Genomic DNA, 11,656 nt, shown 5'->3' with positions numbered 1-11,656 from the left:
ATCTCTGTCTACCAGCTCCAGAGGCCAGTTGCCTTGAGGGCCACCTGTCTTACTGGTAAAAACTGAGGCAAAGTAGGTGTTAAGTACCTCAGCCTTCTCCTCATCTCTATTAACTATGTTTCCCTCCAAGTCCATCAAAGAATGGAGGTTTTCTTTGCCCCTCCTTCTGTTATTAATGTATTTATAGAAGGACTTTTTGATATCCTTAACAGAAGTGGCCAATTTAACTTCAAATTGCGCTTTTGCATCCCTGATTTTCTTTCTGCATGATCTAGCTGTCTTCCTGAATTCTTCGTAAGTAGTCAGCCCTTTCTTCCATAGTTGGTAAACTCTCTTTTTATCCCTGATTTCCTTCAGAATCCCCCTGTTTAACCAAGCTGGTTGTCTTTCCCGCCAGCTTGCCTTTCGGCACACCGGTACAGCCTGTTCCTGTGCTCTCAAAACTTCCTGCTTGAAGCACATCCATCCCTCCTGAACCCCCTTGTTTTTAAGGGTTGTTTCCCAGGGTATGCTCTGCTTAGTTGACAGACAACTGTTTTAAGAACTTGCACAATTTAAACTAAATTTACTTACCAGACCTCCTGTCACAACATTATTGTATTTCTTTCATAACTAATGATCACAAAATGCTATGCTAGACATTTGTATGGCATGTTGGAAGCTACTCACTCTCGCAAGTGAAACAGATCACCCAACATACCATGAGTGAGTACTCCACACGGATTATACTACAGTCAAGGATTGAAGGGGAAACAGGTGGAATTTTCAACTGTTTGCCATTCCAGGTTTCTGTTTTGCCAGATGACAAGGATTCCCCGCGGAGGTTGGCAACAAGCTGTTTGACTTCCTTCATTTTCCCTTTAGCATAGAATGCCTGTGTTTGGTAAATGGTTGCCTTTGGCACCACCATACGAGAAGAGCAATTCTCAATCTCAGCAAAGATCTGAATTGATTCACCTGAAACCAAAAATATCAAAAGTACCAAACAAACACATCAGAATTTCAAGTTCTCTTTATATTTACAAGGCAGCTTAAGCAAACTTTCACATTCTTTATACTGTTATAATGATGCTGCTACCACTGCTCTACCTGAAAAACTCCCACATCCACTGATGCTAATGGAAACAAGATCTCCATGAGCTGTTCTAAAAGGAAAAAGAAAAAACCCAACACACACAAAAAAATACCAGTCTAATAGATGAGGTCCTTGAACAATCTAGAGATACAAGTAGCGCTGTCTTAGTAAACAGAGTATACTGAGAAGATTGCTAAATGCAGACTGATGTGGTAAAAATATCCTTAATGTTTCATTTATATAAAAACAGTAAGTATGGACTCTGGCTTTAAAAAGGAAGAAAAGACATATCCTATAATCAATTCTATCACATACCTGGGGTGTAGCCCTTTCTTTCAATTTTGGCACTTAAAGATATTGGGCCTGAGGTACAAAGCCAGCAACACAGAGTCTTTTCTTTTGTGCCTGCTTGGGGTGACTGCAAGAAGAGGAAAAGTATTGTCCATCAAATTAGGAGCTCCATGAATCCCTTCAGGTATTTAAAGCAACATAGGAAAATAATAATTTTCATAATGTGCTTATTATTACATATTTTGATAAACAAAGCTACTTTGATAGGAAAAGTCTCAAGCAATTTAAACAGCATTATGTAGATACAAAGTTTGTCCTAATTCCACTGCTGTATTAGTATTGCTTTTTCTGCAATCCTCCACACTACAGACACAATTAAAACAATACTAAAAAAAAAATACTGTATAGCTTAAAACAAAAGGCTTCATAGCCTACACATCTCAACATAATGCTGCAGAGCTTTTCATTTAACTAACAGTAAATAAGAACATCTTCACACTTTCCATTAAGCTGCATTTCAGAAAAAAAAATAACTAAGCTAAACTACTGTAATCTTGACTCCTGCTATTTCCTCTGCTTCTGAACGATCCTGTTTCATCTATGTTACAAAGACTTATTTTACACAACACCAGGATTTAGGGCTTGATCGAAAGCCTATTAAAGTCAAATGAGAGACCTTCGATTTTCACGGAGTTTGTGCAAGGTCCTTTTGCAAGTCAATTTTTTGCCCATACACACAAGAAACCTGTTTCAATGGACTTCTAAATTGTTTTCCCCTCCAGATTAAAATTTGAGAAAGGGATAAAATAAAGGATTATTAGGCCAGACTTAAATCCTCACTGGAAGCAGTTGAGGTATTAAAGTTATTAAAATAAAATGAAATTTCAGGAAAGGATTATACAGAATTGTGGTAATTTCTCCACATCAGTAGAAAAATTATTCATATGGAAATTATCAGTTATGCACTGCAGCAAATTTTTTTACTTTGCATGTTTAAGTTAGCAGTCCCTCACTAAAATATTAAGACTTCCGTTGTTCTTTCATAGATTATTCTTTATTTATAATTGAAGAGGAACAGTTCACCAAATTTTCTTCCTTAATGAGAGTCTACAATTTAGTGGTATCAGTTTAGATTGACAAATGCATTTTATGTTTTGCAAAAAGCAAGCAACTCCAAGTGTAGGATAACTTAGCCTTCAAAATGCCAGCAATTGGAGCCTTGTTAAACTGATATAACACTTAAAAGAAGAGCTGTACTTAAACTAGCCAATAAATATTAGGTAAAGCTGCATGTTGATGTTGTTTCGGTTATTATACTTTATTTTTATGCCAGAAAAGGAATGAGGAATTCTGTCAGTTCTTACCAGTAACGAAGGAGTGTTGATATCTATATGTTCAAAGACTGTAAATTCCTTCTTTAATTTTACTGGCAGAAGCCAAGGCCTATGCAATTCAGCTTTCACCCAATAGCGCACACTGCCATGTCTGCCTTCGAATGAGGTAGCAAGTGGTCTGTGCAGGACAAAGGTCAAAGTTGAGTACAGTTTTTCTCTCATTCCAATAATGATGCAGTTGATCAGATTTGGAATTAGTATGTGGAACTGCTATTTTTAATGTATCATAGTAAGCATAACTTATTTGCAAAGTTTCCACATCTCAGAAAAACATAATGTTAAAGTTGGGAAAAAATATCATGTCCAATTCATTCAACAGTAGTTTAGTAGAAGTTTTAAGAATCAATTAAAGAATTGTACTAGAAAGTGCCAGAAGAATACACATTTCCTTTAGACTTAAGAGGTCATTTTCAAGTGTAGAATAAAGGGCTTTTTTTAAGGTCGAATTAGGACCACCAAAAAAAATTAGCATTAGTATCATCCAATTATTGTTTTGGACATTGTATTCTGTAAATAGCTGTGTATTATTTACTTGACTGGTATCTAAGTGGTTTAGCTATAACTGAGTGCTTTTGTAGTTTGTTTTGCCTTCAGTACGGTAGTTAAATATTTCAATTTAGAGTTCTGAATAGAGAGCTTTCGAGCATCGTCTAATTTTCCTTTACTCTGATGGGATCATTTAAAAATATATATATATATATATACATACACACACATATAAAAAAGATAAAGACTATTCTGCTCGGAACACTGAAAGAAAGTCCTTTTGGGGAGTTGGAAAAAAAAAAAAAAAAAGATGCAGAAAAGGACTTCAAACCTTTCAGCATTGCCCTTTTATCCTCTTCTCCCTCCTCCTTTCCCTCCCACCCCAACATCATAAGATGAAGAATGTAAGATTTTTATATTCCACTCATGTCCAGTTAACCGTAACTTGTTTTTTCCTAACATTTTCTGCCTTTAATCTCCAGGAAGAATTTTTATATTGCACTACGTTTGAAATGCATCATAATAAAAGATAAGTTATGGGCAAAGCTTCCCTCCCTAACTTCTATATCGAATAATACTACTTGTGCTATTACTTTACTAGAATGATTCTTTCTGCTACAGGTTTGACATCTCTACTTGCACATCTGAAATGTTTACTTTTCTTTTCTTAATAACGCAAATGAAAGAATTTTCAAATCAGCCTACAATGTTTCATCCTGCCCCAGTATCCTTTAAAGCCAAATCAGTAAGGCCAGTCAGCATATTGTTTTTTTCACTATTGCTTTGCATTTGGTTGCAGTGGGTCTGGCTGGGATGGAGTTAACTTTCCTCATAACAGCCCCTATAGTGGGGCAGAGGACTATGGCTTTTGTTTTTTCTTCTTAAACTGCCTTTATCTCGACCCACAAGCTTGTCCATCTTATTTTCTCCCCCTGCCCTGTTGATGAGGAGGAATGAGAGAGCAACTGCATGGAGAGCTGGCTGGCAGGCAGCCAAGGTCAACCTACCACATTGCTTTTGTTTTAAATAAATTTTAGAAATATTCTATGGATACAAAATAGCAAGAAATGGTAAGGAGGAAGTGTCAAACTAGTGTTCTTCAGGCCTTTTATTACCAGCCTTCATTTTTTCCACTATTATCAAAGATGACTTCATAGTTACTCCTTCAAGTCACTTGAAAAGATCTTTAGTGTTTTAATCAATTCTTGTGCTATTTTACTGGTCATATTTGAACATCTCTTCCAACTCAAGGGAATATCAGTATCGTCCTTATCACTTCTTATAGACGAGATTTTCATCTGAACCTTAAACTGACTTCTAAAAGTTTTCATATATATGGGTCTTCTTCAGTGTTCTAATAATATCTACTGTAAAGCCCTTTGCTATTCACTGAAACTGATCCATAAAAGCATTTATCATCTGCAGGTTCTGCTAAAGCCAGTCCCTCTAATAAGCAGATGTTTTATTAGCTTTAATATTAGGTATCAGTCTAATATTCTGCCAGCTTTTTTTAACCTTAATGACTTTGGCACTTGGCTTTTACAGTAAGAGGTCCCTCCCGCCTCCCTTCTTTCATCTATTTCCAGACTCTCTCTGTTCCTTCATATTTAATTTTCCGGCAACTTGTGCTTTAGCTAATTCCCATGCTGGTAACTCCTCTACATATAAATCTTCCCTTCACAATGTATACATTAGACACCTCAAATTTTTGTGTGTGTGTGATTTATCTTAAGACTTCTGCTATCACTCTTGCTTCACCTTTGATTTCTGAGACAAGCGGGATTAGGGTATGGGAATGTTCCTTGCTTCATCCACCCATCCATTTGCTTATTTCCATCCTGGATTTTTTGTCTAAAGTGGCTTGCAGAAACAAACCCCAAACCTCGCAAAGAGTATTGAAGCAGGTATGTTTATTCACGGCGCCGGGTGCATGGGGGATAATTTCTCCAATCACGCACACCCATTGCTTTTGTTCAGCTCTTTTTATGCAGTATAATGTTACATATGCATTAGTAGTATTACGTATACATTAGTTGTGTTACATATGCATTAGCTGTGTCAGCAAATTGCAGAAAAGTGGGAGGGGAAATCATTAACATACACCACTCCTATAACTCTGCCTTGGAACGCCCCCTTGGGGGTTTCTTTAGGGAGTCTTTGGGGGTCTTTTGGATGAAGTAAGAGGTCTTCCTCAGCTTGAACTTTTTGCCTTTGCTAAGAATTGCTGAGTTGGCACTGTCCAATTAACTCAAAACTGGTATCTTCTTCAGGAGCTTCTCTTTATCAACTTCCAAGGTCTCTTTCCCATGAGCTTCAAAGCCCCTTATCTAAACTCTAAGGTTTTCTGTTCCTGCTAAAGTCTTCATTATAAAATTAACTATATCTTGTCTGTGAGTTAGTATAAGCAAGCAAGGCCCTATCCTAATTCTATCTAAAAATTAGCTAGTAAGCAACTAAGGCTACAATCTTGTACCACCGCTTTATATTTTGATCACCCTTTATCAAAAGGTCAGCCTGAATACATACATGCTATTTGAAGTAGGGAACAAAAAATAAAAATCTTATTTTGTTCAAATGCAGTTAAGCTTGCCATGTCTGTTTCAGACTGAGCCCAAGCAGTTAAGCTGTTATTTTATCACTAGTTCTGATGGCCTGCATGGCTCCAGTAAAATCTTGTTTCCTTTAGAAGATACCTCAGCCACTCTGCAGGACTCAAATGACACAAATTCCCCTCCCTTCTCCTGTGAAGGGGTAAAATACTACAAGACATAAGGAGCCAACAGACCTCAGTCAAAAGAAACAGTAACCAACTGGGCAACAACGAGTTCCTGTTTTGTGAAAACCTCTTAACCAGTTTAAAAACAACCTCTTCAGTTTAATGAGATTATGTCCTCTATTGCGTGTCTGCACACATCTCCTACTACCATTGAAAAGGTTTCCCCTCCACCTACAAGAATGTTTCCTTAAGCAGATATGTATCTTGGCCTTCTCTCACACAAGCTGTATACTGAATATAAATACTTACATCTGTGGAAGCTCAAAGCTGAATGCATATTCATGCCTTCCTGAATGAATGGTGTGAAGGCCTTCTTCAGAATTGTCATCATCTAGGAGGGAAAAACCCAATATGCTATTCCACCCGTGAACATTTTACACAGCATAATATATTATATAGGTTTCTTTTCCAGAATAGGAGGGATTTATACATTCTTTACAATACTAAGAATACAGTGTCCCAGAAACAGGTCTCTCCAGTCCATTTGTATTAACTGCTAGATGTATGGCTGCAGAATTTTTAAGGTTAGGTGAGATTCCAAGACTCACCTGACATAAAAGTAGAATTTAACTTGTTTTAATTTATGATCTTGATTCCAAGTACTGACATAGTTGTAACTGCTGCCATTTCAAGGTCTGCCTGAAAGATCTGTAATGGAAACTGTTTTCCAATATGATTTCGAGTTAAAATGAAATAGAGCTCTCTAATAGTATTGTGATCTTAGCATTGTCTGCTATCTTAATCGACTACATTTAGTAATTCAGCTTCCTCCTGCCTAGCAAGTGTCCAAAACTTGATTTTTTAAAAAGTGCACAAGCATCACCTAGAAGGTACAAAACAAATTCAGGGGCACGAGAAGTGGCAAGCTGTCCAGTTAATGCTGTGTAGAGCTAATGTATCAAAAATTCAAAGTTTAGCTCAATCTTGCTTGGATAGCAAAGACCCAAATATTTCCTAATTTCAAGAAGAAAGCTGACCTTGGTGTACAGTCATGATTCCTTGTATTGCTGTAAATGCTCCAACAAATTTGCAGTTTGTTTCAATATAATCACCATGAAACCAGAAAAAAAAAAACCCACGCTGATTCCACCAGAATAGAAAGTTATTTAGATAAAGCAATTGAGCATCGCATATACAATAGGGTTGGCGTAATAAAGGCACATATAGTGGGATTATGCAAAAGACACTTCCTGTTGTTAATAGTCTGAAGCATCGTGAAGGAAAATTGGTACGGTTTAAGATTTTTTTAGTTCCCAATGTTCTACAAAAGTACTGATGCTCCAATTTCTTTAGTGCACCAGAAATGCTGAAACAAACCTATGCAAAAATATAAAACCACTACAATGCTATTTACACAAATGCATCTGCAGCATGTAATGTCATGAAACAAGAATCTTCAATACACTGAAAAAACAAAGCGATGTGTATAATGGGGGTTTTTTTTCTTTGTTAAAAAACACTTGGAGGGCTCTGTTGGTTTGGTTTTAATTAAAAAGAATAATCTTTCCTTGTGCATAAGTTTTTTCATCCCTTCTTCACTTCCTTCCTGTCAGATCAGCAGTCCCATTGAGCCTGAGCAGCAGCAGCAGAAGAACTGTGGTAAACAAGTACTGAGCTGTCAATCACAGACCAGGCTGGAGCAGGAGAGGACTGGCCTAAACAGGGGCGAGCACATCCCCTGCCAACCACTGGTATAAATACAGTATACATTACACCCCACTGCATCTGCTCAGCAACTCTGCTCACAGCCTAGCCTGACTACCGCAGAGGTAACAAGAGAGGGAGGGGTGTCACCCCTGCCTCACCATCCACCCTCGTCATACCACAGGGTCACGCTGCTGGCTTTCCCCGTGCTATGTGCAAGGCGACACCCCAATCCTGCACTTCTCTCAGGAGCATGTGCTGACCATTACTGGAAAGCGATTACAGGTAGTGCTGGCTGGGGGCGCGGGACAGGAAAGATAACCGAGTGAGGGATGCCAGAGGCTGCAGAGCCGTTTGTCCCAATGACCGCCCCTGCTCACAACCCCTTGCTGGCCCAGTGGATGTGCAGGGCAGGAGCTTGAATACTTCTGTCTGTCCCCAGAGATGGGCTTTCCCAAGAAAGGTGGTGTGCCCTCAGGAGCCCCTTCGCTCCGCCCCCCAGCACACACCAGAGAGCAGAACTTCCCCCCACATCCCAGCTCCCTGCAATCAGCGGCTGGCATCACCTTAGCAACAGGCTAACAAACCCCAGCAGGCCAATGACAAGGCAGAGACAGGGAGCGGCCTTCCAGACTATGGTAGGGTACGAGGCGTAGAATTAAACTCCACTCTGCGCAGCAAGCATTCGCAGTCCTGTCCCTGCAGCCAAGGGAGGGGCAGTGGTATCCCGGGACAACTGCTTAAGATTTTACGTGCCGTATATGCAGCACCAGTCTTACTTCTGGTGTCGGAAGGTGTCGGATCTGTCCCTTCCCTGCCACCTTTTGTTCCCTTTCCAGCCAAAACCAAGCACCTAATATCGGGGTCAGCATTTGGATCTACAGGCCACATGCAAAGGCATTGCTGCTGCTTAAGCAGGCAGAAGCATGGGATCGCCTTCTTACTTGTAAGCATACATCCCGCTATGAATGACTCATGCATGTTTGCATGTTTCTGTCATCTGCAAGCCAGAGGTGAACGAATTTTCACAAGAGAACTATTTCTAAGGCAGCACTATAAAGAGCATTTGAGCTAGAAAGACACCTCATGAGTGACCTGAGCTTGCTTGCATCGCGGTAACATAATTAAAATCAATAGCAACTGCTATTTGCAGAGGATCTCTGCAGTAAATATGCTTCATATTTTAAAAAATACCAGAAACAACAACCCCCCCTTCCCCTCCCCCCCCAAAAAAAAAACCCAAAACAACAAAAAATCCTGCAAAAACCAACCAACCAAAAGAACACACCGAAACACCCAAACAAATTATGTACTCAGTTTTAATATTTTCTTGTTCTAGGAACTGAGTCATCACCGCCACCTGACGTGTACAACCAATCTGCAGAGAGAAGGAATATTCCCTCCCTTCTTCCCAGGACCGGTCCCAAACAGGATTGAACCGCTTCTAACAAAGGATGGAAACTTCAGAAGTAACAAGCTTAGAGTCCCTTATACTTTCACAACGTAACTATGCGAACAATAGATTAGCAAATTTAAGACCCACAATCCCGCTCACAATGTAATACTCCATTTCCATACCCAAAATAAAGGGAATTTGCAGGGCACTTTCCGTTTCTATAGGGGCTTAGCGGACCCGGTTTTCATTGAGTGCAGGTTCCAGAACTCCCCAACTCAGAAGCGATGCTCCAATCATACAGTCATGACCTCTTATTTGGCCTTTCAGACAGATTTTTACATTTGGGTCCCCCATAGAGGAGTTGAATAAAAGAAATGAAAGTAACTTACAAGTACACTAGTTTAGAACAAAGGAAGAGATGGAAAATTACGGGTGAGGTGGTGATAGCATGTCAAAGTAATCCACAGGAAATCTCTTATCTGCCAATAGTGAACCAACCTTAAGAATCATTCTGGAAGTCAGACCTGTATCTATTATGTGTCAAAAAGTCTAGTGTTACGTTTTAATTACGATTCAATAGGATGCTACCAAGAAAGTAACTTACTGCATTATCTGGGTTTGATTTAAGTTACTTTTCCATATAGAGAAACAAATCACGCTAATATCACTAAAGAAAAAAAAGGCATTGTATATTAAAAAACACATATTAAAGACAATGCAAATCCTTATGAAAAGACTGTTAAGAGGCAGGTATCTTTTAAAAGTCCTGTTTTCAGGTACTTTGAAAATGCACCTCAACATGCTTTTAAGTAAACGTTCAAATAATCAACAATACAACCTAAGAATGTAACCGGCATTTCCTCATCTTTAGAAATAGTGAACGCTATGATACTGCATATTTAAAAGGGATAAATCAAGCAAAGATGCGTCTTTTTCTGGAAATGTGTCTGCATGTAGTGAATGAATAAGCGAAAAGCTTACCTCTTTCATGCCCGACTAGAACGTCCTTATGGTTAAAATACTCTACTTCTTCAGTGTAATTTTGTGTATAGGCAGTGTTGGATCCAGCATTTCTAGATTCGGTCCAACGTACTTTTGCGCGTCCTCTTGCATGAATTTTAAGAGATTTCACTCTCATTTCCCCAGTAACTTCTAAACTGATCCTTCCTGATACTGTGTCCCCGCTAGAATAGACGGGGATATTGCTGTCACTGAGACAGTCAAAGCTTATTGTCAAACTCTTCACCTTCCCCAGCACCATATTTTATAACAAAGTGTATTAAAATATACTGTAAAGGGAAAAAAAAAGTCAAGGTCTCATACAAAATGCGATCTTCACTTTACACTGAACAACGCCTCTGCTGCGTATAGAGCCTGCCAACAAGATCAGCGTGTCCCCTACAAACGCTTCATCGGAATTACTAAGAAAACCGCGAGAGCGGCAGCCGCCCAGCGCTGCGATATCCTTACAAAGGCAGCTGCCTGCACGCTGGCACCTCACTTTAAGAACAGCTTTGTGGAAAACAACCGCCCTCGCGCATGCGCGAATCGAGTCGCAGAGAGTTAGAGCCCCGCCTTGCAGCACTCGCCGCATTTACTGAGGAGTGAGGGGAGAAAAGCAAGGCGGGGGGAGGGGAGGGCGGCAAAGGCGGCCGTGCCCCATTCACCTGCCAGGTGTTCACCGACTGCTGCCTGGTTTCAGGTGCCAACTTCTTCCGAGACAACTCCCGACCAGCCAGCGAGGACCCCCAGGCCGTGCCAGGCAGTGAGATGAGACGAGAGGTTGAAGCCCTCCGGACAAGGAGCCCTCATCCTCCACCCCAGACGTTTTTCTCTCAGTTCTTCAGTACCTATCTCAACACCGTCCTGCGAACTCGCAGTAGAGCCCTGGCTCCACCAGGCAGTGCTCTAACTCTCTGCGTGAGACGGAAGCAATAACACAAGAAAAACGACAGGAAAGATACACGCAAGCGGTGGAGGAAACCGCCGCCACGACTCGATTCGCGCATGCGCGAGGGCGGTTGTTTTCCACAAAGCTGTTCTTAAAGTGAGGTGCCAGCGTGCAGGCAGCTGCCTTTGTAAGGATATCGCAGCGCTGGGCGGCTGCCGCTCTCGCGGTTTTCTTAGTAATTCCGATGAAGCGTTTGTAGGGGACACGCTGATCTTGTTGGCAGGCTCTATACGCAGCAGAGGCGTTGTTCAGTGTAAAGTGAAGATCGCATTTTGTATGAGACCTTGACTTTTTTTTTCCCTTTACAGTATATTTTAATACACTTTGTTATAAAATATGGTGCTGGGGAAGGTGAAGAGTTTGACAATAAGCTTTGACTGTCTCAGTGACAGCAATATCCCCGTCTATTCTAGCGGGGACACAGTATCAGGAAGGATCAGTTTAGAAGTTACTGGGGAAATGAGAGTGAAATCTCTTAAAATTCATGCAAGAGGACGCGCAAAAGTACGTTGGACCGAATCTAGAAATGCTGGATCCAACACTGCCTATACACAAAATTACACTGAAGAAGTAGAGTATTTTAACCATAAGGACGTTCTAGTCGGGCATGAAAGAGGTAAGCTTTTCGCTTATTCATTCACTA

The 11,656-nt window shown here is 40.3% G+C and overlaps 1 protein-coding gene across 1 annotated transcript; it reads right to left on the bottom strand.

Moving 5' to 3' along the window:
* Nucleotides 1–700: 700 nt before the first annotated feature.
* Nucleotides 701–10,323, bottom strand: LOC114072054 (arrestin domain-containing protein 3-like; the record flags this gene model as incomplete). The annotated part of the gene is made up of 5 exons (XM_027909970.1): nt 10,044–10,323; nt 6,272–6,353; nt 2,731–2,878; nt 1,391–1,493; nt 701–957 (listed from the first exon to the last, which is right to left on the bottom strand). Coding segments are annotated over exons 1-5 (870 nt in total), but the record flags the coding sequence as incomplete, so codon positions are not given.
* Between the last annotated feature and the right edge of the window lie 1,333 nt (nt 10,324–11,656).

This window comes from Empidonax traillii, unplaced genomic scaffold (assembly GCF_003031625.1).
Source record: "Empidonax traillii isolate 1590-97213 ecotype Southwest subspecies unplaced genomic scaffold, ASM303162v1 scaffold2565:size21672, whole genome shotgun sequence".
Classification (NCBI taxonomy): domain Eukaryota; kingdom Metazoa; phylum Chordata; class Aves; order Passeriformes; family Tyrannidae; genus Empidonax; species Empidonax traillii.
This window is presented reverse-complemented; position numbering and strand designations above follow the sequence as displayed.